Genomic DNA, 27,539 nt, shown 5'->3' on the forward strand with positions numbered 1-27,539 from the left:
CTGGAGCCGCCTCCACTGGAAGGCAGTCTGGGTACCTGGCAGCTGGTGAGAAGCTCCACCAGCTATTTTGGGACAAAAACAAATGCTCAGGCAAACAGCCAGAAACTTCTACTTCCTTCTCTGCTAAAGATGATTCCTTGGCAAGGACCAACTTTTTCTAGCAGGTGGAGCTTCCTGTTTGGCTGTGGTCCGTGCTCCTCAAACCCTGTGGATCCTCTCGACTCAGGGCGTAGTCCTGTGCCCCCCAGTCCTGTGCCCCCCATCCGTGTCTTCCACAAGCGGGTTAGCGTTTCTGTTCTTGAGGCAGAATGCGTCTATCGCAGGATGCCCAGGTGGCGCCTGTGAGCACAGTTTGAAGAGCAGGCAGGGGATTGGACGTCTGAACTCTTTGTGTCCCCACCACCATGCTTGTGCTCTTTCCCTCCTGCCCTCCTCCCTGGCTACTCCACCCCAGCAAGGGTGATGGGTGAGAAGGGAGCCGAGGAGGCCCTTGGCCAGACCTGGGTGGTTTGGGGTGGGTGTTCTAGAAAAACTAAAGCTGATGCTTGGGCAGGAGGGGGTACTCAGGCTGAGGACAGAACATGGGAGCAGCATTCCCAGGCAGAGGGAATGGTGTGAATGAACAAGGAGGGGAACAGGAGCGGATCGCAATATCATTTCCCTCCACCACGTCACTCTGCTTCAGCCTCAACAAAGAATGTGGATGCCACTGGCTCTTTGAGGTGCTGGGATAGAGCCCACTGGGACGGCCCTGCTGCTCCGGGATGGGCTAGGGGATCACCCAGGCTAGGCTGATATCCTGCCTTAGTAGTGGGGTGGTTTGGGGTTGTTACTTTTGTATTCTATGAGCCTCAGTTTTCTCACTGGTCAAATGGGCATAAAATGCCTAGCTGTTGCAGATTGTCGTAAGAAGTGAGCACAGATATTTATAAGGTTTTTAGGATTTACTGTGTTTTCCTCTTTCTTCAACAGATTTATCACAGAATTCCCAACTCTGACCCCTGTTCCACTAAAACACAGCAGATCATCTCCACCATCAGGACACAGAATCTCCCCAACTGTCAGCTGGTCTCGCGGAGCCACTACTCGCCCATCTACCTGTCGTTCGTCATGCTCCTGGCGGCCCTGAGCTGGCAGTACCTGAGCACCCTGTCCCAGGTCACAGAGGACTACGTTCAGACCGGGGAGCACTGACTGGCTCGGTCTGGAGACTGAACGCCCCTCCTCCCAAGCCCCTATCTGGGAAACAGACTGACCTTCTCTTCAGGGATGGATGTGGGCTCCTTCTCTTTTTTTCCCCTCCTGTTTTAATCCCTCAAAGAGTACTGTGGGCCTGGACCTTTAGAAACTATGACCTGTGGTGGAGAAAAAGATAGGATTAAAGGGAAAGGACAGCTCAGGCACCTGTACTCACCTGTGCGGGGTGACTGACGCCGAACGTTCACGGCTGCCATCAGGGAAGGGGCTGCATCCGGGGCTGCAGAGGAGATCATAGTGTGAATACAGGCTAGAGTTACAATTAAATGTATTTAATGCAAAACAACTTTTGAATACCTATCACAGTAGAAAGTGAAGTGAATTTTCTTTCCATTCGCTTCTTGTTTTTTTTCCATCATTTTGTCTCTTCCAGTGGACTTGAATGTAGCAGGTGTGAATATTTGTAGAGTTCTAGGAAATATTCCTAAGAATGCAGACTGCCTGCTGCACATGAAGCCTAGGAGGCAACTTCTGGTGAAGTTGGCATCATTTCCTTGTTTACAGGGAGTTTAAGTTTCAGGATTGCCTTTGGTCCCTTCGTAGCAGGTGAGTTTCCAGTCAAAGCTAACGTTTTTGAGATTTTTATAATAAAGAATTGAATTATTCAGCGTTTGTCAAGGGTAGTTGACTTGAAGCCTGGACAGGCGTGGCAGGTGTGGAACTCCAGGCATGGAGTTGGTGGTTGAGGGACGGTGGCAGGCTGCTGCCCCCAGAAAGCTGGAACCACCCGGCTGCCCAGCCCCACACTGTCCCTGCCAGAAAGGGAGCAAGGGCGTCCCTTCCACCGGCCTGCTGTGCTTCTGGCCAGTTCTATTAGCTGTGTTCAGACATTTTATTGAATTCAGAGGTTATTTTCAGCTTTGGGCTTTTTTTGTTTCTCAAGAAAGGCAGATGTTTTTCTGGTGACTGGCTTGAACGCCGAGTGGCACTTAGCCCCATCCCGCAGCACAATGGTCTGTCTCCCTTTTCCCCGAGGCATTGCTGAAGTTTGGGCCATGCCCACCCAGTGACTCCTGAGTCTCAGCACAGAGCCCAAGAATCCCTGTTGGAGGGCATGATAGAACTTTCCAGAAGCCGGGCTCTTGGTATATACAGTGCACAGTCCTATTTAGCTTCTGCTCTTTATGTAGTGAGTCACCGAAAGAGGTTTGTTCCAGCAAAAACTGGGTTTGCACTGCTCCACTCATACCCACACTGATTCTGGTCGTGTGGCTGCTGCTGGCCGTCTGATAATAGACTGATGGTTAGTTTGATAATAGACTTGGGGTTCGTGGAGGCTTCAGGTCCTCAGTTCATTTGAGACTAAAACCAGCCACCACACTGACCCAAAGTTACTTGCCACTTGGGAGCATGGCTCTAAGCCAGACTCAACAATTTTCCAAATATTTATAATTTAAGCACCAAAACTTAGTCTCAATATTCCAAGGTAGGTTGTTAAGATTTGTATGTTGAAACCTATTAGTTCTGCTAAAGTTTACGTAGGACGCGGGACAAGCTGGTGGCAACAACCTTGGTCTGAGGATGCACTGGAAGATTCCTCACTCAGCCGTGGGCTGTGGGGCTTTCTGAACCTCTGGGTGGTGTGGGTCCCTCCCAGCTGTAAAGCTGTTGGGGATCTTGGCCCTGGTACACACTCCTAAGCTCTTTGGAAGAACATTTGCCTTCTAAATGTTTCTCTACTATTGATATAATTCAATACAGGATGTCCAGTTAAACTTGAATTCCAGATAAACTTTTTTCTAGTATAATTATATCCCAAATGTCACACAGGGCATATTTATGCTTTAAAAAGGAGTTCTGGGACTTCCCTAATGGTCCAGTGGTTAAGAATCTGCCTGCTAGTGTAGGGGACACGGGTTCAATCCCTGGTCTGGGAAGATCCCACATACTCAGAGCAACTAAGCCCATGCTCCACAACTACTGAAGCCCGCATGCCTAGAGCCCCTGCATTCAACAAAGAGTAGCCCTCCCTCACTGCAACTAGAGACGGCACATGCATAGCGTCTCCGGACACCCAGCATAGGCCAAAAGATAAATTTTTTATAAAGGACTTCTGAATTCAAATTGGACATCCTGTACTTTTAGTCTCTAAATCTGTCAGCCCTGCCCTCTACTCTGCACTTTAATTATATGTATGGCATCCTTGGTAGAGTCTACTTGGCTCCTACTTCCAGAGAGAAATTTTAAGTTGTCCTCACAGGAGTTTCTGACAAGCTGAATCTAGGGCTTTAATTCAAGAAGCTCACAGAGCCCAACCCCATTTGGGCAGCTTTCTGGAGTTGTAACTAAGACCTGCACCCACAAACACACCCACCCTTCCCTGGGAAACTGCTTTGAAGCCCCCATCTTCTATTTACTGGGCCCCTTCTCTGGGGCTCGGGGTGTAGTGGGAGGAGGAGTGGCTGGATGTTTGTTAATTAACAGGCATTCTAGGTTCTTAGTTTGGGGAACAGAGCTCTCAGGCTGATTCTTAAACTTCAGCGAGCTGCCTGAAGGTTCCAGGTTTTCTCATAGTTCTCATAGTTTTTTCCTAGTCATGTATGGATGTGAGAGTTGGACCATAAAGACGGCTGAGCACCAAAGAATTGATGCTTTTGAACTGTGGTGTTAAAGAAGACTCTAGATAGAGAGTCCCTTGGACTGCAAGGAGATCAATCAATTCTAAAGGAAATCAATCCTGAATATTCATTGGAAGGACTGATGCTGAAGCTGAAACTCCCAATACTGTGGCCACCTGATGTGAAGAACTGACTCACTGGAAAAGACCTTGATGCTGGGAAAGATTGAAGGCAAGAGAAGGGGATGACAGAGGATGAGATGGTTGGATGTCATTATCAACTCAGTAGACAGGAGTTTGAGCAAGATCCAGGAATTGATGATGGACAGGGAAGCCTGGTGTGCTGCAGTCCATGGGGTCACAAAGAGTTGGACATGACTGAGTGAACTGATGGTTTCTCAGGAGACCTGGGGAGGTGCCTCAAAACCTGCATTTTAACAGGTCCCTGACAGTCTTCTTTAACTGCGGACTCAGGTCTGGCCCCAAATTCTGCATTTCTTAGAACCTTGGAGATGGCAGTGCTGCTGGCCCATGGGCCAGTCCTGAGTAGCAGGGCTCTCAAGTGAAGCGTTCTGATGCATGCTCCGAGTGGGTTAGGCTGATCGACCTTTGCTCCCACTTCTAACAAAAATATGCCCTCCTCCACTTAAAGAACGAAAAGGCACTGTCACTTCCAACCGTCCTCTTGCTTGGAGGCACCCAAGAAAAAGTGAGCCGAGGTGACAAGGTGGTAATCAGTGTGGCAAATTTTTTACTGAAGTAGTGACATCAATCCCAATCCTAAATTCTGCTTTTTGTTTCATAGCAACGATTCCTTAGGCCAAGCACGAAGATGCCCTAAGGTCCGTTCTGGCCCACTTAGTGCATCTCTGCTAGCTTCTGGGTAAGGATGGAGGTGCCGGTGGGTACATAGCATGGATTGGAGAAAGTAGGAAATGAGATTATTCAACTCACATGTGGGAATGGGTAGAAAATGTTAGAACCGAGGTTATGCATGTTTCCCGGTTGAAATTGTACAAATAATGCAATGATATATCTACAGCTTTAAACCTCATTAAACATTCTGTAAGTACTGGGTTCCACCAGTTTTTCCTACAATGTTAACCAGAAGTATAAGAGCTTGTATGAGGTAGTTCTGATCCTAACTTCTGAGGCACATCCAAAGGCCAACCTCCCCGCTTCTCAGAAGAGCACTGGTCCAGCTCCCAGTCGTGGAGGGGAAGTGATCTGTGGTTATCAACAGGCCAGTGATGGTGGTGATGGCGGGAGAGGAGTGGATGTTGCCAATTCTAATGGCCTCCTGATCCCTCAGGAACTGGTGTCCTTCGTGTATGTATGTTCCTGTGATTTTGCAAAGATTGAGGGCAGGAGGAGAAGGGGACGACAGAGGATGAGATGGTTGGATGGCATCACCAACTCAATGGACACGAGTTTGGGTAAACTCCAGGAGTTGGTGATGTACTGGGAGGCCTGGCATGCTGTGGTTCATGGGGTCACAAAGAGTCGGAAACGACTAAACTGAAACTTCCTGCATGTTATCTAGGACAATGCAAAAGAATACAAAGGAATATGTAATTTTCAAACATTTATTTGGCTGCACTGGATCTTAGTTGCAGCATGTGGGATCTAGTTACCTGACCAGGGATTGAATCGGGCCCCTACATTGGGAATGCAGTCTCAGTCACTGGGCCACCAGGGAACTCTCAGAAATAAGTAATTCTTAACCAGCAATGTAAATCCAAGAGACCAGGAGCTCATAAAACCACACATGGACTCTGCTTCCACCCAGCTGCAACGCTGGAGGGCCCCAGGACGCTGGCCTTGGAAGAGGACCGGTTATACCACCAGTCCCCCATGCCTCCAGGGCTCCTCAGGTCACTGCTGGTGTATGGCTGGTAAAAAGACGTAAGAGTTCTTACCTTAATTAAACAGGGACAGAGCTGCTTAATCAACAGAAGACGGCTGATGAGAATGACAGGAAAATAGGAGATGAGGTACCATGCTTTGAAAGTATAGCAGCAGCAACGTAGTTAAAACTAGGTATTTATTTTGTTCCACTCAACTGAGACAAGACATCCCTGGTTAGAGGTTCGAGGGCACCCAGATTCATGGGAACATGATTCTTTCTGGGGGATAAGGAGAGACAGCAGCTACAAGTCCACAGACAGTGACACACAATCTTGGAGATACCACCAGAACGCAGACTTCACACTGAAGGAGAGGCTTTTTATTGGCAGCCATTCCTTGTGTTAACAGGGTGAAGCAGTGATTGCAAAAGGTACAAGTTGGCTTCCTGCCAAACTAGTTTCACTGTGGATTAGAGGGCACCGAGGTCAGTCAAGTCACAACCGCCTTGTCTCAAGGAGACAATCCGTACAAGTAGTACAGCGCTTCCATCTCATTCACATGATTAGCCAAGGTGCACAAAAAGAAAACTTAGAAGGATCACAGCAAGGACAGGACTGGAGAGGGTGAGCCATGCTGTGACGTGCGACAGATGCAGGGGACCTGGGAGAACAACAGGGCTTTCTCCAAAGGGCTGCCCCATGATCTCTTCTCAGATCTGTCCCACTCCAGATCCAGAAAGCGCCTGCTTGTGCAGGGATCTAACTAGGAACTCTGCTTTCCATTCTAGGAAATCTACAAACCCTTTAAGGTCTCGCTCCCTGGTGATGCAGAGGCGGGGGGTGGGGGCAGTACAGAAGTGGTCAGGGCAGAAGCAGGGGCCGCAGGCACTACACAGTTCGTCTACGGGGAAAGGTTCGCTCTGCTTCGGCAGTGGCTTGTGTGTCTACGTGTTCGTGCTGGGGCAGCAGTCTGTCCCTGGGCAGGCCTGGCTGTGTGTCTGGAAGACAGACTGGATGGCAGACACACAGCTTGGCCCAACCCAGTCTTCTTCAGACCCTGTCTAAAAACCCTTATATCTTATCATAATTCAAAAAATAAAAGACATCCCACTCCCCCCAGTCCCCCCACCTCATCCCCAGTCCAAGTGGCTGTATTTAGGGGAAAACTGGCCCTGGGCCAGCAGACAGGCCCCCAAGCAGATCAGATCTTCTAGTACTGATGAGTGCACGGCATTCCAGCCACGATTTCCGACTCGATTCCACAGTGGTCCTGTCCTCTGAGGATTTTGAAGAAGCCTGGAAAGCAGAAGTAAGATGCATTTAGTCTGCTTGGATTCTGATCTTTGCTAACATACCCAGCGTGCATGCTCAGTCGTGTTTGACTCTTTGTGATCCCATGGACTATAGCCCACCAGGCTCATCTGTGCATGAGATTTCCCAGGCAAGAATACTGGAGTGGGTTGCCATTCTCTTCTCCAAGGGATCTGCCCTACCCAGGGATCAAACCCACATCTCCTGTGTCTCCCGCATCAGCAGGCGAATTCTTTACCACTGAGCCACCTGGGAAGCCGCAGACCCACCCCTGAAAGACGGGGGAGTGGAAGTCACAAACCAGCCCCAAAGCTGTCACCAACCGGCACACAAGGTGCTCGGCGGGCTTCCACTTACCCTCCCACCCAGCCCTGTATCAGACTTCTGGATGGTATGGGCCCCCGCCCCCTGCGGAGCCAGGACGAGCACACCTGGCTTGAGGCCATGCCCCCATCCACACACCCTATTGGGATCAGAGGCTGCCCTGTGGCAAGGGGAAACCCCAGGTGCCCAGCACAGCTGGTGGACACGATGCCCACTGTGCCCTGGCCTGGGCGCCTTCTCAGTGGGGACTGTGCTCACCATTGTCACCCCAATCAGTGTTCCAGGAGTTGCCGACCAGCCAGTAGGGGGTGCCGTTCTCCACTCCCCAGCCTAGGATGCGGATGGCGTGGCCTCCCATAATCTCTCCAGAGACGTGCTGGTACACCCCTGGGGGAGAACAAGACCCTTCAGACTCAGCCTGGGCACCGCTGGTCTCCCACAGCAGCCCGCCCGCTCAGCTGGCCAACCCCACACAGGACAGATAGAGCCAGAGGAAAGGACGGGCCCTGGTGTTCCATGGGAAGACTCCAGGGATTCCCATAACATCCAGGAATTACTTAAATATATTTTTGAAAGCCCAGCACACTTAAACATGGGGGATAAATATTAAGATGGAGTGCAATACAATGTGCTTGTTGGCTGCCTTTTAAATTAGAAACTCTGACACATTAAAATATCAACGATTATTTTTTTTACATACTAGGACTCCATGCAATGACTTGTCAAAGGCATTCTGTGGCTTAAGAGTTTTAAATTGCTAATCTGGGGCACAGCGTGCAGACTGGGTGCCGTGGGAGAGGGCTGGGCTGGCAGCTGCAAGTCTGACTGATGGGAAGAGGTACCGGCTAAGGTGCTCAGAGGACCACCAGGTTACTGATGAATGACTGTCCAATCGGAAATGTGTTCTCTTTTATAACACTAGTGGGAGTTAAGAACTGCCAGGTTTATAATTTTTTTCTCGCCAGGCAACTTGGTCTTTTTTTTTTAAATGACTGGAGAGCTTTGAGTTTTTGAACAAGCAGAATACAAAATGAGACAGAAGTCCTCAGCACAGACCGTTTGTCTAGAACAGGGGATTTCTAAGACAGCTCTTGGGTGGGGACCATCCTGCCCCCTTCCCACTTTGAGTCCCCACAGAAAGGTGCTCCCTGTTTCCTCACCCACTGGGGGCTGGGCACAAGGCTAAGACTTTGTCAAGACAAAGATGACAGAGGAGGTCACTCAGTGCAGACACGGGAAACCTGCGGACCTGCTGGGGAAGTGATAGAGCTGGAGAGATGGGGCTGGCGGCTCCAGAAGGAGCAGAAAGGAGGAGACGCTTGGGAGGAGCAGGAGTTGGCCACAGATAGGGCGGGTGCGAGGGGCTGAGAGTGGCCAGCAGCGTGCGGCACTGCTGGAGGCCCAGTGCCCACCCAGGACATCCTGCCAGCCAGGAACCCATACCTGCCTCCCCGGGTGCTGTCGGTTGGGTCGGGGCGGGGGGGATACACACCAGACTTGTATAGCAGGAAGTCCGAGTACACAGAGAAGGCCCCCTCGACTGGGCCATTTTTGTAGATCTCTGCCATGATCTCCTTCTCGTTGTTGGCGACGCTGTAGGAACTGCATCCTGCGAAGAAACCAACCAAGTGGGGCAGGTGCCTCCGGCAGGGGGTCAGCCACTCCCTGATTCATGGGGTTCCAGCAGGCAGGATCTTGCGGTGTGTGTGTGTGTGTGTGTGTGTGTGTGTGTGTGCGCACATGCATGCGCGGTAAGCATGAGGCCCTAGAAGCAGGGCAGGAGCAGAAGGCTCCTAGGCCAGATTACTGCCCTGTGACTGAGGGGTTTGGTCTCTTTCTTCCGAGACTGAGGGTCTAAGACTCCGTTCAGGGTGGAGACACGCAGAGAACACCGTGCGGCTCCCTCCCATCAAAGAGGCACTAACCGCATCGCTTCTCCTGACCTATGACTCCAATGCCTCCTCCTTCAGCTTCCCTGGGGAGGGGCGGGGGTCGCCCACCCCACTTACCAAAATGCTTGTCTTCTTTGTAGGACGGGCTGTAGCCGGGCTCACAGGTCTTGCTGCACTTGGGGGTGTCCCCCTCACCGGTGCACGGGGGCCGGGAGCCGTTCACATGGTGCTCACAGGGAGGGATGGAGTACGGTCTGCAACCTGGGGGCCAAGGAGAAAGGTGGTGTCAGCAGGAAGCCCCTCAGAGGCCAGACAGAAGAATCAGGGCGAGAGCTCATGAGAACGGAAGTCGCCCAGAGTCTGTGGCGCCAACACTGCCCTCTTCCAGTTGCTGACTCTGTGTACACAGGGCTGCCCTGTCTTCTACCTGAGTTTTCAGCCCAGAGTTCAATGTACCCTCAACCCTGATCTTCACTTTATAGGGGAAAATGAGACCACTATTACTCCTGCTTATAAAATCCATCTGGCTGGACAGGAGCTAAAGGCAGACACTCACCTACATGCGAGTTATAGAGGCCCCCGGACACTAAGCCTTTCTTTGTCCAGAAGTTCCAGGCTCCAGAGGGGAAGCCGCCGTTACAGCTGAGAAAAGAGCCACTCATTAAACAGTGTGAGAGTTGTCCTGGCTGCTCCCAGACCACCACTCACTGCACCCATCACCACCTTTAGCAGATCCCCAAAATCCCCTAATTCTCCTCCTGATAGTCACTTCCTGCTGGGAATCACCCAGGACTGCCCACCAAGTACTTTCATAATCAGAAGTACTTTCATAATCATGTGCTCACCAGGAGGCTGTGTCTTCTCTCTGGACAGGGGTTCTCAAAGGGCAGCACATGAGAATCCCTGGGGCTATGTTATAAATAGCAATTCCAGGGATTTCATTGCTGTGGGCTGAGACCTACGCACTCCCTTTTTACTTTTTCAGGCCCCAGGTTTTTCTAATCTGCAGCCACATCTGAGAACCACTGTTGCACCAGAACTGGCAGAAAACGGAGCTGTGTTCCTAATGTAGCTTATCTGGGAATCCATCAAACCTCAGTTACAGAAGAGGAGACACGCCCCAAGCTGTTCCCTGAGGAACAGAAAAGGAGAAGAAGCACAATAAAACCCAGAAACTAAACCAGGAACATCTGTTTTCCCCCAACCGAGCCCCAGTCCAGCCCTGTGGGGGCCCAGCCTGGTTTCAGGAGCCTCCTAAAAGCAGTATCTCCCAGGGTCGGCTTCCAGATGCCCTGGGGCCCCATCGTGTCTTGGTAGAGATATCTCCTGCCCGAGGGAGTGTCATGCCTGTCCTCTACAGGGAGCCCTCCGGTCCACATCCATCCACAGGTCTCCTGGGGAAGCTCCCAGGGGCTTCGACTCACCCGTCCCCACACTCGCCACCACAGCAGGTCAGCATGTCCTCAGCGGACACCTCCACGTTGACACGCCCATTGCTGTGGATGCAGATCCGGTCAGAAATGGCTTCCACAGCCCCGAACGCCTGCAGGAACAAGCCCCCCGAGGTGAGCCCCACTCCGTGCTGTGGTCCCTCCAGCCTGCAGCGAGGAGACCACAGTTGACACCTCCGGCCTTCCTGGTGGCTTGCTTCCCTCAAGGCAGCTGGGGGTCGTGGGGCTCAAGCTGGGCTTTAAAGCAAGAGACCAGTTCACCCCAGACCTGTACCTGGGCATTTGGTCTATCTCTGAAACATGCAGTTTTTGGATTTTTAACATACAAGTATAGCTTGCACAAAGGACAAATACTGTTATGATGCCACTTATATGAGGTACCCAGACTAGTTAATATCATAAGCTCCCTACACAAAATAAAAAAGTCAGGGGTGGAGTGTATGACTATTGGCATAACTGATGCCATCTTGGGGCCCTACAGTTTCTCTGGTCCTTTTGCTGATATACCTTGATTGCATGACGCAGTGAATCACTTCTATGTCATCAAAGACTTTAGCATTTAACAGATTTTGTTTCATAATCATTAGGACCATGTAGCCTCTATGTTCTGTTAGTCCCCAAACAATGAGGAAAACTTTCGCTGACATAATGCCTGGTTACCATTCATGAATCTTGACTTAGGAATGTACTTCCCATTTTCAAGATTCTAACTACCCATCCCCATACCCTAGGTTAGCTATAAAAATCCAGAGGCTCCTCAGTGGTGTGGAGTGCAGCTGCAAATGCTTCCAGACTCTTGTCCCCACTCATATCCCCCATCCTGATCCTACCCTGTGAGTCACCCTGTAATAAACTGATTCACTGATTTTAAAAAAAAAAAGAAAAAAAACAGAAAAGTCATAGCACAGGGAACTTTACTAAGTGCTCTGTGGTGACCTAAATCAGAAGGAAATCCAAAACTCGGGGGATATGTGTAGCTGACTCACTTTGCTGTACAGTAAAAACTAACACATCCTTGTAGAGCAATTATGTGTATGTGTCAGGTCGTGCCCCACTCCTTGCAACCCCATAGACTGCAGCCCGCCAGGCTCCTCTGTTCTGGGATTCTCCTGTCCCTGAGATTCTCCAGGCAAGAATACTGGAGCGGGTAGCCAGTTCCTTCTCCAGCAGAGCTTCTTGACCCAGGGATTGAACCTGGGTCTCCCACACTGCAGGCAGATTATTGTCTGAGCCATCACTCCAACAAAAATTAAAACAAAAAGAAAAGTCATGAGAGACAGAAAGTAGAAGAGTGGCCACTGGGGACTGGTGGAGGCGAGCAGGAGTTCCTGTTTTGTGGGGATGGAGTCTGTGGACGCTGGTGGTGATGGCGGCACAGCAACGGGAATGAACCCAACGCCACTGGCTGGCACGCTGCACGACTAGGATAGTTACATTTATATCACGTGTTTTACCCACACAAACTCAGTAAAGACAGCTCATTGACACAGATGCACTGCTACTTCATGAAGCAGTGTGTGCATGCTAAGTCGCTTCAGACACGTCCAACTCTGTGCGATCTTTGGACTGTAGCCAGGCAGAGCAGGGGTCAAAGCTAATGGTGTCTGCTGATGGCCCAGGACAGGGTGTTCAACAGAAATCAAAACTGCTTCACAACCCATATGTGGGGCATGCCTTGTACAGGACACTCTCCCTGTCAATTCTTCCATCTGGTCCTGCCATGATTCACGACCACCAGGGATCTTTCTTTTACACTAGGGGAGACTGAGCCTCGAGAAGTTTATGTGACTTGCCTAGACTCAACCTGTCTAACCTTAGATCTCCTGGTTGATCCCACCCGTCCCCAGCCCCTCGCCCCAACCCTCCCTTCTGGCCAGCAGGGCCTCACCCAGCAGGAGCCACAGGATCCCTGGTCTCTGATCTCTTTGATGGTCGGGCAGTTTGGCCACTGTTTCCGAGCATCGAAGCTTTCAGGCAGAACCACATCCGCAGCAAATGCATCTCTGAAAAATGAAAGGTCTCCATCACAAGCTGTCACCTTACAGTCCGCGCCCCCAGCCCCTGTGGCCTGCGCTGTCACTTTGTAGGAAGAGGATGAAGATGTGTGGAGGGGGCCATGTGCAAGGACATCCCCTTGGAATTTTATTAAATTTTTTTTTTTTTTTTTGCTGCGACATGGAGCATACAGGATGCTGGTTCCCCGACCAGGGATTGAAATCATGCCCTCAGCAGTGATAGCATGGAGTCCTAACCTCTGCACCGCCAGGGAACTTCCCACTTGGAGCTTGATAAAAACAAAACTGGGTTCTACTCCTCCAAATAACTTACCATTCTGTATACTTCTGCCTAAACTTATTTTGTGCATATTTTTGAAGAGTTTTAACCTCAGGGTCCAGATAACTACATCTCTTGCTTTTCCCATGCTACCCCAAATCGAACATCTGCCAGATGTTCATCATTTTTCAAACATCTTCATAACTGTGTATTGGTCCCATCACTTAACTATCCCAGCCTCACAGATTTTTCTAATACTTCCTTCAAGGGAAGTATCTGCGTGAAAAATGCAGACTTTTCCAGAAAAATAAAACCTTAATGGCAGACCACATGGCTTTTTTCAGGTTTTCCTTATTCAAGACCATTCAGACCTGGGGCCTCTCCCTCTGCAGCTGGGACACCCGAGAAGCACAGGAGGAAATTCCGGCACTGGGAGCGGGACCCTGCGCCTCAGGCGGGGTCCCTGCAGCTAGGGGCAGGGGGCAGGGCAGGTGAGGCCTCTGGATGCCAGGGAAGCCTCCCTGTCTCCCCCTTGCCCCTGTGCCAAGCATAATCTCTGCCTACATGCCAGCAGTTCTGGTGCAGCCAGGTGCCTTACCCGGGAGCGGGTACGCACCTCTGGGGCAGCTTGGGCCCGCCCAGGATGGTGCCACACAGCTTCTTCACATAGCTCAGGTCCACGTTGTAGAAGTTGTGTCCAGCCTGGAAAAGAGCCCCACCCAGAGCAGTCACCCACCAACTTGGGGGGTTGGGGGTGTGGCATGTGCACACCACCCACACAGGGCCTGACAAGGCCAGGGGTCCCCTCAACCCCATAGCGCACGGGTGCTGGGGCACTGCTACAGAATGATGTCTTTCCCCCTACAATTCAGGTTGAAACCTAACCTCACTGTGATGCTGTGACACAGTGGGGGCCTTTAGAGATGATCAGGTTATGAGGGTGTAGCCCTCAAGATTGGGACTAGTGCCCTTTTATAAGGAGACCCCAGAGATCAAGCTTGCCCCTCAGGCCAGGGAAGGACACAGAAGTCACCACTTGCCACCTAGAAAAGGACCCCAACCAGGACCTGGCCATGCTAGCACCCTAGTCATGGTGGGGTCTCAGCACCAACCCAGCTGTGAACTCCACGGGGGCTGGTTTACTCCCCCATGCACCTGCACACACTCACACTCATACTCTCACACACGTGGACGACACATGCACACACACACGAGGAAGGGGACAGGGCAGTGGGCACGGGCCTAAGCAAGTCAGGACCACGAGTCAGATCAACTGTCCAGGACACACCGGCCGGTGGGCACAGCCGCAGCCCCTCCCGCAGGAGTCAGCACGCACAGAAGGGGCCCCCAGCCCACCTTCCAAGTGGTGTTTTGCTTGTTAACAAAGTTGACCAGCTCATCGGACAGAGGCGGGAAATACAGGCTGCTCCGGGCACTGGTCAGCACCAGCAGGCAGCTGAGGGTGGCCAAGAGCCGCCACATTTTGGAAACTGGATCGGAGATTCACCTGGAGAGGAAAGGACACGAGACATCAGCACGTTTCTTCCTTCAGCTCAAGTGCTCGACACACACAAGCGTCACCTCAGGATGACCGTTCTGGGGGCCTCGTCCCATCCTCTCTCCGCCGTCTGCCCCCTCATGCTCCTTGGTCTCCCCTTCTGGAAACAGGGTGTCAGCAGAGTGCCTGCAGGGACCTTGGCACCTGTGGGCTCTCATGCCTTGTCTCAGAGTCCCAGCCCGTGCCCACAGCACACAGGACTGCACGATGGACTGAATGTTTGTGTCCCCTGCCCACAAATTCAGGTTGCAATCCTACCCCAGAAGGTGATGGTGTTAGGAGGTGGGGCCTTTGGGGGAATGATAAGGTCATGAGGGTGGAGCCCCTATGAGTGGGATTAGTGCCCTGATTATAAAAAAGACGCTACAGAGCTCCCTTGCCTCTTCTCCATGTGAGGACACAAGGGCAGTCTGACCAGACGGGGTGTCCTCAGTGGACCACACTGGCCCCTGATCTTGGGACTCCCAGTCTCCAGAACTGACAGCAGTAAGTTTGTCTGGAAGCCACTGTCTGTGGCATTCTGCTGCAGCTACCTGAATGGCTAAGAGAGACCGTGTGGTTCAGGAACACAAGACAAGCCAAGGAAGGGCTGTGCCATACGCATAAGGCCCCACTGATGTGGGCAGGACACCGTGTCACTTAAGTCTCCAAAGCTGCTGCAGGGCCACGTAAGGGCTCACGGTCTGAAATGGTGCTGGTCACTGCATGGTTTGTGAACCAACTATCTCGTGAACTATGAGTTTGGGGCAAAGTTAGCCTGCTTTCCGTCAGAACCCACCCCAGGGCCCAGGTGACAAGCAGTGCCAACAAGTCCATCCCAAACAAACAGATAAAACCAAACGTTCACGCAAAGTCAAGTCCACTGTCCCTGGTGCTGTGGCCAACCTGCCCCTCCATGCACTACCGGAACAAAGTTTGGGCCTCTTCTCAAGTTTGAGCTCCCAAAGAGTAAACACCTTTCCCTGTGATCACGTCTCAACTGGAAGCCCAGTGAGAGACAAAAAATGAAACCGAAGATAAATCTCACGAGCCACGTTTTGAACACCAGACAAGCAAACACAAGTCCACCTGCAGCTCCGCAGGCCTTTCCCAAGAGCCGGGAACTAGAGCTGGTTTGGCCGGTGGCACAGGTCTCCTGGGACTTTCTGTGGTTTTTCCAGTCAGACGAGGACTGTGCTTCAGAGACGGGGCTTCCAAGAAGCTAAGTCATCCCATTACCACTACGGCCTTAGATCCTGGACTGGCCTGCAGGTCGAGAGACAGGCGAGTTCTAGAGTCACACTCTTAGGCAGGAGGCTCTGATGAGAGCAAGAAATATGACCCAGGTGCCACAGCACCCCCGGGCCTGGGGAGATGCCCTCTCAGTGAGTGTGAGTGTGTGTGTGTGTGTGTGTGCACGCACGCAAAGGAGCTGGTCACTGTGTCACCTCCTCAGGTCACAGGTTGCTGAGTGGTACAGGAAGATGACGTGTGTGACAGCACTGAACACGCTGCCTCCCACACAGTGAATTCTATTTAAGCAAAAACAAATCTAAATTTATCTGTTGCTTAAGCAACAAGCCACTGGGAAGAATCCATGTGTGAGGCTGGCCAGGCAGTTCTGGAAAGCAGCGGTGACGGAGGCCTGAACCCCTGGGGTGGCAGAGGTATGATAAACCCCAGGGGATGCCAGCTCAGGAAGGGGTCCATCAACACAACAGGCCACTTGGAGGCACAGCCTATGTGTGGCAGAGGCGGGGGAGGAAACACACATCTCGGTGGATGGTGTTTGCACACCTGGTTGTGCATTTACAAAAAGGGAAAAAAATAAGACTGAATCTTTACCCTCAAGTTCTTACACACAAAAATGCTACATGGAACAAAGATCTTGCATAAAAACACAGAAGTTGTATGAGAAAATAAGCACACTTAAAAAAAGTAGTATTGGGACTACCCTGGTGGCTCAGGGATAAGGAATCCGCCTGCCAAGGCAGGAGACGCAGGTTCAATCCCTGATCTGGGGGGATCCCATATGCCGCAGAGCAACCAAGCCCATGTGCCACAACTATTGAGCCTTCGCTCTAGAGCCCGGGAACTGCAAATACGGAGCCCGTGTGCCACAACGAGAGCGCAGCCCCTGCTTGCCAAAGCAAGAGAAAGCCCGTGCGCAGCGAAGACGACCCAGCGGAGCCAAAAAAAGATAATCCTTAAGATTAGTAAAACAAACAAACAATATTGGAGTGAGGAATGCCTCAGACTGACATAAAACAGAGCCCGTAAGGGGAAAATGTTTGATTACATGAAAGTAAAGCCTCCCTTCTAGAAAAAAACAACATACAAAGTGACAGACAAAAAACAGCCCTTACATATACTTAAGGCTTTGTTTCCCTATTAGGCAAAGGACCCAAAATCAGAACAGAAGCAGCATAATGGAAAACTAGCCAAAGGAGATACACAGTACGTGTACAGAAAAAGAGCTTCAGAAGGCCAGCAGATATTGAAAGATGCTCATCAAAGAGATATTTATCTTCCACCACACTGGCAGAAGCTGCAGTGGGATCATTTTCCACCGGGGTTAGAGGTGGGGAATCAGATGCTGCTGCTGCTGTTTACCCATCAGTAGGTACTGCCCAGCGTCTATCAGCTCTTCAATCCACAACCCTTTGACTCAGCAATCTGACCTTTAGAAATGTATCCCACAAGCCTCAAAACGCAAAGACACCGGTACATGGGTATTCACTAAACATTCTTGGTGTTCACAAAAGACCAGAAAGAAAGCATCTATAACAGGAACTGTTAAGTTGTGGTAAATGGTTAAATAATGAAGTACAAAAGCAGCCATTAGGAAATGAACCTGTGGAAGTGAACCACATTGTACTGATAATAATATATATGTGTGTGTGTGTGTATATATGTGTATATATATGTGTGTGTGTATATATATATATATATATGCACACACACACACACACACACACTAAGTGAAAGAAAGCAAAGGAGCAGGTGAGTCATGGCAAGTGTGACCCCTCAACCCGAGCACGTTTATTCCTGTCACTACATGCAAAATGTCAAGAAAACATACTCACACATAACTGCTTACGTTCGCTATATGTGTGCACGCTCACTTGCGTTCAACTCTGAGACCCCATGGACTGTAGCCCGCCAGGCTCCTCTGTCCATGGGACTCTTCAGGCGCGAATACTGGAGTCTGTTGCCATTTCCTCCTCCAGGGGATCTTCCCAACCCAAGGATCAAACCCACAGCTCCCACATCTCCAGCATTGGCAGGCAGATTCTTTACCACTGAGCCACCTAGGAAGCCCACGTTCACTATACAGCCTTCCCTCTTTTTTAAAAAAATTATTTTTTCTGGAGTGAACATGCTATACTCTAAGTTTTGCTCCTGTAGGAAGAATAATACTGTTAACAATCTTTCAGTTGGGCCACCCAACTGAAAGAACCCAACTGAAATGACATGTTCTGATGAGGCCGGAGATGCATTTCCAGTCAGAGGCCTTCTCTCGAGTGACTTTCTGCTCAAAATGCTTACCCTTCCCATGTTCAGTGACTCACAGGAAGGCTGCTGCTCACATGACCCCGAGTCAGGCAGTCTCCAAACTGTCAGCAGATATTTCACTGTACACGCATGTGCCAGGAGAGACAAAGGAGCTCTCCAGGGCTTCTTTTTAAAAGGCTTCTGAGCAGAGAAGAAGAGGGTTCCTATCGACACCCTGACTTACACTTGTCATCTTAACACTGCCCTGAGAAGATGTGTGTGCTCCCCGCATACAGACCCACCCCTGCAGCTGGAGGCCGGGCCGACAGGCCCATCAGAATCACAGCTGGAAGGGTCGCCAGCCTCGGCCCTCACCACAGCCTGTCCAGGTCACAGGAACACAGCTGGGTCCCCAGGAAACCAGAGGCCATGCTCGTGAATGCTCCCTGTGTGTCAAAGCAGAGTGTCCCCAGGACCCCTGTGGGCTTAGCCAGCTGCTCAGTGTGCAGAATGGGGGGCTTCCATGCAACCCGGATCACATGTAAGATTTCTCTGGTTTCCTGGTGGCAGGGAACGCGGGCAGCTCCCAGCCTGAGCCCAGGATCCCACCCTGCTTTCCTGCTCTATGGGTCCTACTCCATGGCTCCTATCAACTGTTCTCCCAGCTCAACCCCGGCCTCAGCGAGAACCAGACCCGTGAACCTGGGGATTGCAGCAAAGCACGAACCACCGCCCCAACTCGCCCACTGGGGCTGCAGCATCACATAAGAGCATCTGGGTTGCAGTTCAAGGATGAGCTCCAGGCGTGTAGTCCGGAGACCTGGATTCCACTTACTTCCTAACTGTGCACCTGCCTTCACTTAGCCTCAGTCTCACCACCTGTAAAATGGGGCTAATGACCACTCGTGTCCCCCCCAGTGGAAGTCCAGAGTGAGAGGAGGGTGCCTGCCACAGTCAGAAGGCAACAAAGCCTCCTCCCTCTTCTCTTCTCTCGTTTCCCTATTCACAGCCCGTGCCAGACAAGCCCAGTTCGCATAAACCCACCTACCTACCTCCACGTCTCAAAGACGTGGTTAAAACAGGTGTTAACTCTAGATGACCTCCCAATGGGCCTCCCTTTCTGGCGGTCCGGAAGCTATTGAGACCCCAGAGAATATGGAGTCAAGTTTCTCCTCCCAAGGGGCCAGACCGATGTCCAGGGCAGTGGCAACTGCATTCCAGGGGGTGCTGACCTCCACAGGGACCGTGAAGGGACAAGCTGCGCACAAACAGCCGGAGGCCCGAGCTGCGCTGTTAGCCGGGGTCACGGCCTCAGCACCAAACACTGCCAGTTTTCACTTCCCCTCTTTCGGGCAAACATTTCCCTTTTCTCATTCTGTGGGGGTATTTTTCCCCCTTAAAAACCAGGGAGAAAGAATAGAAGGTCCTTACTGCGAGGGAAGAGGGCTCCCATACAGGATTACGACACCTGCAAGTCACAAGACCACGTCAGGGTGTGGACGGAGCAGGAGCAGCTGTGGGCAGATGTGAGTTCCAGCCCTCGGTCAGCTGACTTCCTGGGAAGACAGAACACGGGCTCCTCTACACCCTCTGGCCCTTTTCCAAGCTAAACTCTAGCATTTAAAAATAAGGGCTGCCTCATGTCTTTCCGCTCCAGACCCCTAGAGCACTTTTGTGTCCAGCCTCCCCTGAGAGCACAGCTGCTCGCTACACCTCCCTGCCGCCAGCTATGGGCTCCGTGGACTGGGGCTCAGGAAGGAAGGGACTGAACACGGGAGTCCTGACATCCCAGGGACACGTAGCCAAGCCTGATTTTTTTTTATTTTTTAATTTAGTTTTATTTTTGTTGGTGTTGAAATGCATGAAGTCATTTATTCATGATTACAGCTATGCAAACAGCTGGGCAAATAGCCGTCCCAGGGCTTACAGACCCACCCTCTGCCCTGGGTGCCTCCATGAGAATGGGGAGCTGGTGGAGTTGGAGGCGCACAAAAATGCCGACACAACACAGGCCTTTAGGACAAGAGCCCAAGCTCGATTTTTAAAAACAGCTTTCTTATATGGTTAAGAGTCCTCTGCAGACTGGATTCTAAATCCTAAGGAGGCAGGACATATATACCTGAAATTTCCAAATTGGCCACCTGCAATCCACTGGCTAATCCAGAAAAAGATGGATGCATGTCCAACCCGCCTTTTATCTGGTCCTGTGCTCTTCCTTATCCATTGCTGTTGTTTAGTCTCTAAGTCGTGTCTGACTCTTTGCAAACCCAAGGACTGTAGCCCGCCAGGCTTCTCTGTCCACAGGGTTTCCCAGGTAAGAATACTGGAGTGGCTTGCCATTTCCTTCTCTAAGGGATCTTGCCAACCCGGGGATCGAACCCCTGTCTCCTGCATTAGCAGGCAGATTCTTTACCACTGAGCCACCAGGGAAGCCCCCTATCCACTGCTGCCACTCAAATACTGTTGACAGTTGGCTTTCACAGTTGGCTCAAAAGAACTGAGTGCCTACATTCTGCCAATAGCTACAAACCGAGGCTGTTTCTTATGCAGCAGAGTGGCTCTACGTAGGGGTAAGGTAGAAGGTTTGGAGGGTTGTGAACATTCAGTGGGACCATGTTAGAACTTGTGTTTCTTTCTCTTCCACAAAGACTACTCTTGCCTCTCGCTGTCGCCATGAGCACTTGTGCCCTTGAAGCTGGGGCCATTTCAGGGCACCCACACAAAACCAGGCACCCCTTCGTATCCCCTGGATGCCAGCTGCTCGCCGACACCTCCATGCTGGAGCAGCGCACGGGCCTTGACTTCAAATGGGCTCTGACTGAACTGAAGGACACCTGGGACCCCTCCTCTTTGAATCTGATGTGGTCTTTCTGTCTGATGTCTTGGTTCCAAACGGAAACGTGCTCAGCTGCTTTGAATTCAAAGTGGAGCTCAGTAACAACCCAGAAGGGTGAGATGAGGAGGGAGGTGGGAGGGAGGTTCAAGTCGGGGGGGGGACGTGGGTAAACCTATGCCTGATTCATGCTGATGTTTGGTAGAAACCAACACAATACTGTAAAGCAATCATCCTTCAATTAAAAATAAATACATTAAAAAAAAAAAAAAAAAAGGCAAGCAGAAAGAGTTGCTGGTCTTCATCCTTGCAGCGCTAAAGAGACAGAAAGCCAGACATGAGCTGGTTATCTGGCCTCTAGACCCAGGCCCCCTGCAGCTGAATGCCCCCAAGCAAGTGCTGTGAGACCCAGAAAAGGCATCTACCACATCACTGCAGGCTCCACGGGATCCAGGAGCCGTGAGAGGGATCCCACCACCCTCACCCACTTAAGCTCTTCAGGACACTCATGGGGACTCTCCCTGCTCCCCATCTGCCAATCGTCTGCCCAGAATGAGGGACTAATTCCCACCGAGTTCTGCAGTGTGGCTTCCTCAAGCTGCTCTCCCCTGGTGCCTGGAAGCCGTATGGCTGCAGTGCCCACAAACGGAACATCACTTAACACACTATCGACCAAAGACGTATCACGGTCACAGGCGTCAGTTTCTGCAAAAATTCCCAGTCAGTAATGTGCTAAGATCAGTCACAACAGCTCACACCCTACAAAGAGAAGAAAAACACTAGTCTAGGGCTAAAAAGGGCTTTCTAGGTGGCTCAGTGTTAAAGAATCCACCTGCCAATGGAGGAGACGCAGGTTCGATTCCTGGGTTAGGAAGACCCCCCTGGAGGAGGAAATGGCAACCTACTCCACTATTTTCGCCTGGGAATTTCTATGGACAGAGGAGTTGCAAAGAGTTTGGACACGACTGAGCCACTAACCAACAGGCATAAAGAAATGAACCCCCAGGAAGGTCCTTGGCAGTCAAAAAATGTTGTTTTTTTGAAAAGCAAGACCATTTGGGCAAGGTTCTGGAAAGCTGTAGAAGCTTTTGCTTGCCAGCTTGCTCCCAGACTCAGATGCTGACTTACTGAGATGCTGAAGGGGTCACTTCGTCCCCACTCGGTCTCAGTCAATAAAACGGGCATGCTGCCTGGATTCTGAAGGACCTTGAGGCCACTCTATGAAAGCTTTCAGAAATCCCTGACGATTCAAATGAGATTAGTGTTCCAAGCCTTTCCAGCAAGCAGGAACATAGCAGCTCCCTAATTTAATTCGAGGCTAGATTACATCTCCCTGCTGGCTGGGCACTGGGGGCACAGAAACATAAGCAGATACAAAAGCAGGCAGCAGAAAGGCCTCACCTCTCTTATGTGGGCCTGGTTTCCTTCCCTGGGCCCCTGAGAAGACACATGCCCCTCATCAGGGGCTGCCTGGCTCGGAGCAGACAGCCCTACAGCCACGCAGGAACAGTTTCTCAGGGACTACGTGAGACAGTCTCTCATGGAACATATCTCCCTGTGCACAGGCTGGTTAACTCCTTCCTCCCCAAGGTAATCCCTTCTGTCCTCAAACGTACCTCAGTGGGCGGCGGGGAGAATCAAGATCTTCCTCAAATGATGGTTTGCGTGTGTGCCTGCGTGCTCAGTCGCTCAACTGTGCTCGACTCTTTGCGACCCCATGGACTGTAGCCCACCAGGCTCCTCTGTCCATGGGATTCTCCAGGCAAGAATACTGGAGTGGGTTGCCATTTCCTCCTCCAGGGGACCTTCCTGACCCAGGGAACAAACCAGTGTCTCCTGCACTGACGAGTGGATTCTTTACAACTGCACCACCAGGTGAGCCCAAATGATGGTTTATTTTGCTCTTAACCACCAGAACATAGCACCCCCTAAATATCTGCAGAGTTAAGTAGAGGCAGAAAGGGTGGGGGCTGAAGGCTCCCAGTGGGTGTGTGACAAGGCCTCAACCCTAAGCCACGGGACTTGTTTGTTCCAATGAACAGATCTTGCCCAACTCCAGGTCAGCAGGTCATGGAGAAGCCCAGCCTCGCTGGGTCTCTTGACAGAATAGCTGGTCTCACTGTGCTCTGTACGGAGTCCTTTCACTACCTAGATATTTGTCCCATCCTCCTTCCCGTACCCTTGCTGGTAATTCTAGGTTATCCTGATGGCCACACTGAGTGACTTACTGGCCAGGTAAGAGACATGTAACCACAGTCAGACTGCAGGCACATCCCTCCTAGCACCCAGCATTCATAACATAGTAATGCTGGAAAAGGACTCCTGGTCCTGATTAAGGCTTTTGTTTCCCAGGGGAGGGGACCTGGAGCTTGAGAAAAGACCAAGAGCAAGCTCTGGGTGGTGTACCTGGATGGGGACAGAACTGCCAAGAAACGGAATTGTAGAGATTTCTGCACAATCATCTGGGTGACCCCCGCCCCCCACCCCATCATGTCACAAACCTGCAGGTGCCTCAGTTTTCTCATTGTAAAGTGGAAGACTCAGACTGCCAATACCCTGAACCCACACACGTCCTCAACGTTAAAAAAACCAGAGAATATAATCTACTTGAAGACAAGTCCAGATGCCTAGGTTAGGATCAAAAGAAACGTTCTTAAGTTTCAGCTGTTGGCAAACATACTAAAACCCACAAATTACCACTGATCAACAACAAAAATAGAAAAACCTCATCAACAATTTCCTAGGGCAAAGAATTAAACTGGAATTCCCAACCATGCAAATTAAAACAAGGACAGCTTTTCAAACACATCAGATGGGCAGAGATTAAAATGTGGTAATACCTAGTGTTGGTAAATATGAGGAACAAGAACCCTCAAGGCCCTGAGAATATGTTGGTGAAACTTCAGTGGACAGCACTGACATCTAGAAAATGGACGGTGCACACACCTTAGGACCGAGCACCTTCCTGACTTCTGCTTCTCCCCCAGAAAAACCCTTGCAACTGACTGAGAGACAGGATACTGTAGCCTTGTGAGGACAGAGAAAAAGCAAAACCCACCTAACTGTCCCTCAGGAGAGAAATACACTGTGCATTTAAAATGAATGAACTGGGTCTGTATGTCTCAATGTAAATCAATTTCACAGACACCAGTGGAAAAGGATACATGTGGTATAATTAAAGTCATGTGCATTTCAATAACATTATTCATAAATTGATACAGATACAAGGATTAAAAGAACAATAATGGGATTAAAAAAATCATGCAGGAAAATTAGAAAGAGAAGAGCAGGGACATCCCTGGCAGTCTAGTGATTAAGACTTTACCTTTCAATGCAAGGAGGTAGGGATTTGAGATTCTTGGTTGGTTGGGGAGCTAAGATCCCACATACCTAAGTGGCCCAAAAGCCAAAGCATAAAACAGAAGCAGTGTTGTAACAAACTCAATACTTTAAAAATGGTCCACATCAAAAAAAAAAAAAGAGAGAGAGAGACAGACAGAGAGGAGAGAAAGCAGACAGGAGTTACAATGTCCCTTAGGAACTAGACACAGATTTGCAGAAAAGAAGCTGAAAGTTGCTGCCTGCAGAGGGGGCTGTGACCAGGAGGAAAGGCCCTGACCCCACCACCCACCCTCCTCCCCACCCAGACACACAAGGCTGAGACAAGGAAGCTGTGGGTAGGGTAGAAAGCAGGTGGGGATGAGGCTTGGGCTTTAAAAAGGGACTGAAGCCTAAATATTTAATGGTGTTTGATCCCTAGATCCCCCTCCTACCCAAACTAGGGTAGAAGGTGAACATATCAGCCATGGAGGGACTGAGGAGTCATTTCTCAAGCACCTGGCTTAAGCAGCTCTTCTAAGTGTTAACCAAGAAAGCTGAGGACCCAGGGCACTGAGTGTAAACCAAGAAAAATGAAGACCCAGGACCAGAGTGACAACTGCCTCCTAATACCCAGTGAGTCCAACATACACCTGTATGTTGCTCAAGTAGATCCATCAACCTACTGGATCCATCAACCCCGACCACCCTGCACACGAGACTGAACTGTATCAAGGTGCCCGATCTCAATGCTCCCTGACCTACAAAAAATTATCATTTCATACAGTTCAACCTTTCATATTTCCAGTACTTTCCTTCTGCCAAACTCTCAAAACAAACAGCAGATACTGCGGGTTCTCATCCCGAAACATTTCAGTCCTTCTCTCCCAAGGACACAATCACAACTCATCACCACATTTAAGAAAACCACCCAACCGACTTTCCAAGGTTCACCTGAAAGCACTCTTCCTTCACTCCCCAGTGCAGCTGCCAGGTAACAAAAGACATCTTAAGCCCTAAAACGCATGCAACCTCCTACTCCCAACTCCCAGGGCCAGCAGCTGGGGAAACAGCCAGTCCATAAGGAGGGCCTCGGCTCAGCTGCTGAGTCAGCAACACACGGGCAGGTGCCTCCTGCAGACAAAGGGCTTCCACCCTCACTACCTGACCAGTTCAGAAAAAGGGCTGTCCTGACCCAGCGGCAGCGGAGGTAATTGGAATCAGGGCTCTTGTCTGGTCCAAGTTGCCTCCCCCTGGGCCTGTGAAGCCCCCAGATAAGAGATCTGCACCTTTCCACTTGGCAGCACCCCAGCTCTAGGACAGATGCCCCTAAGAGATCTGAGTGAATCCAGGGCACCTTCTTTGGGAAAGCCACACAGGGTGGGGCAGCCCAACCTCTTTCTCCACAAAGCTTAAGAGTCACCATTACCAGTGCCAACAGGAAACAATCTTCCATGAAGTTAACAACGTTATGAGAGAAGAAAAGGAAAGTAGCCTTTAACCGATCCTGACACACGGCTAAGGCTCTTTGTCTTATCACCCTGCATCTAAAGATTTAACTAGATGGATGTACCTTGGCAGATATGCCCCTAGTGAAGGCGCCTGAAGGGCAGTTTTTCCAAGGTTACCAAAGGTGCTAGGTCTCCCTTTGAACCCCATGCCCCTCCAACTGGGTATGAGTCTCAGAGGGATATGGGGCCTATCCTTCTCCCTGTGCCTGCCTATTGGCTTCCTCGCAAATCCAATTCACATCTACCAGAACGGCCTGGCTGACTTCCAAATTCAGTCACCCCACAATGCTCCCTCTCCCAGACCTCCAGAGTCATCAGCTGAGGGGCAGGCGATGCCCCAGGGACTCTGCCCTGCCTTTCCGCTCCCACAGCACCCTGGGCCCAAGCCTGACTCCCTTTCTTAGCAGTGCAGGGTTGGGGCCGGCATTCCACTCTTCTCACACTCCCAGGGAAGGGGCTGGCACCCTGGGCCCTAAAGTCCCCTGTCCTCCCCTCTGCTTAGCTTCTCCTCCCTCCATCTGTGGATTTAACTCTTCCTGTGGGTCCCACCCCGCTCCACCCAGTTCCAGGTTCCTGTTTCCCAGTTTCTGTCTTCTGGGGTCCCTGGAATTGTATGACTGTGTGCAGAAAGTTGCCCAGGAAAATCTTTTACAAAAAGAAAACAACTAAGACAGATGTTGATAGTATTTCCTATCAACTCAGTGATCTTCTAAGAAAACTGAGGACCAGAAGCTCACAAGGGGCTGAAGCCAGGCTGAGGTCCAAAGTCAGCGGGGATCCAAGCCAAGCTCTTCCTCCCAGACTCCTCCCTGGGTCCGCCTGCAAACTCCCCGCCTCCGGCTCTGGAGACGGCGGACCGTGGAGTAGGGTGATCCGACCCGGGGTCCGACCAGCGCCCGATATGGGGGCAAGCCTCCCGGACTGGCAGTGCAGTCCGGCCGCCCGCGCGCAGAGCTTGCTTTTCTCATCACAACCACGTGGGAGAGGGCGCGATGCCGCTCGGTTCGCCCGGCTGCGACTCCCCGAGGGTCCCGGCTTCCGCATCCCCTAGCCCGCCCGCACTCACCGCGCTCCGCCGCCGCCGCCGAGGGCCTGGGCCTGCAGCCTGAGTGCCTGAACAGCCGCCGTAGCTTCCCGCAGCCGCCCCCGCGCTAAGTACAGCGCCGGGCCCCGCCCCGTGTCCAGCTGACTGGTCACGTGACCGCACACTCCCCGCCCCTACTGGAGCCTCACATGACCTTCCGCGCCCAGCTTCGCTGGGGTTCTCCTTTGATCCGGCACACCTCCAGGCACCGGCTCATCGCAGGGCCCGGGAGCAGGGTTTCTGAGTTCCTCCTGCCTAACCTCGGCGCACTGGGACCCTTGCAGAGAAGAAGGGGGCTGCAGGCGGCCCTCGGGGCCTCACCCCGCCTGGCGAAATTCCCCGGGGCGGCCCTGGACGGGACGCAGTGTATCAAAGCCTCGATCCCTACCTGTGGAAAGAGGATAGTTTTTCCTTATTTCATTGATCTAGAAACCACTGCCAGAGATGGGGGCATCGAACCAGCAGACTTCCCAGAAGAGCCTTAAAAGGCTGTTAGCTTTAATAGAATGTCGCTATCAGATATGTGAGAATTTTTTTTTTTTTTTAAGTAGTCCTCTGTCCATGGAATTCTCCAGGCAAGAGTACTGGAGTGGGTAGCTGGTTCCCTCCTCCAGGGGATCTTTCCAACCCAGGGATCGAACCCAGGTGTCTTACATTACAAGTGGATTCTTATTTACCGCCTGAGCCACCAGGGAAGCCCAAGAATACTGGAGTGGGTAGCATATCCCTTCTCCAGGGTATCTTACTCGGGAATCCAGCCGGGGTCTCCTGCAATGCAGACGGATTCTTTACCAGCTGAGCTTCCAGGGAAGCCTGAGTTATTACCACGGAGTACTAATTTCAAGAGC

At 51.2% G+C, this 27,539-nt stretch overlaps 2 protein-coding genes across 4 annotated transcripts in view; one reads left to right on the plus strand and one right to left on the minus strand.

Annotated features, from left to right (window-relative positions):
* Nucleotides 1–4,886, plus strand: part of FDFT1 (farnesyl-diphosphate farnesyltransferase 1) — a 29,541-nt gene extending 24,655 nt beyond the window's left edge. For all 3 annotated transcript variants that reach the window (XM_005886687.3, XM_070376026.1, XM_070376027.1), the window contains one exon: nucleotides 973–4,886. In XM_005886687.3, coding sequence (XP_005886749.1) covers nucleotides 973–1,194 — 222 coding nt within the window. In that variant the 3' untranslated portion in view covers nucleotides 1,195–4,886. The remainder of the gene's footprint in view (nucleotides 1–972) is intronic.
* A 955-nt stretch (nucleotides 4,887–5,841) lies between these two features.
* CTSB (cathepsin B) lies at nucleotides 5,842–26,808 on the minus strand. The gene is made up of 10 exons (XM_005886688.3): nucleotides 26,674–26,808; nucleotides 14,270–14,420; nucleotides 13,530–13,615; nucleotides 12,528–12,642; nucleotides 10,613–10,731; nucleotides 9,745–9,830; nucleotides 9,306–9,449; nucleotides 8,789–8,905; nucleotides 7,555–7,683; nucleotides 5,842–6,957 (listed from the first exon to the last, which is right to left on the minus strand). Exons 2-10 carry the CDS (start codon nucleotides 14,393–14,395, stop codon nucleotides 6,872–6,874), a joined length of 1,008 nt encoding a protein of 335 aa, XP_005886750.1. The 5' UTR covers nucleotides 14,396–14,420; nucleotides 26,674–26,808; the 3' UTR covers nucleotides 5,842–6,871.
* Between the last annotated feature and the right edge of the window lie 731 nt (nucleotides 26,809–27,539).

The sequence above is a fragment of the Bos mutus genome, chromosome 8 (genome assembly GCF_027580195.1).
Source record: "Bos mutus isolate GX-2022 chromosome 8, NWIPB_WYAK_1.1, whole genome shotgun sequence".
NCBI classification, from domain to species: Eukaryota; Metazoa; Chordata; class Mammalia; order Artiodactyla; family Bovidae; genus Bos; species Bos mutus.

What these genes read in the sequence shown, in the direction of transcription:
- CTSB (XM_005886688.3), bottom strand. Translation starts at nt 14,395, where the DNA reads ATGTGGCGGCTCTTGGCCACCCTCAGCTGCCTGCTGGTGCTGACCAGT. An exon ending in GGTGGCGAGTGTGGGGACGG is followed by an intron (nt 9,831 to 10,612) that starts GTGAGTCGAAGC and finishes CTCTTTTCTCAG; the next exon opens with CTGTAACGGCGGCTTCCCCT. An exon ending in CCTCTATAACTCGCATGTAG is followed by an intron (nt 9,450 to 9,744) that starts GTGAGTGTCTGC and finishes CTTGGCCCCCAG; the next exon opens with GTTGCAGACCGTACTCCATC.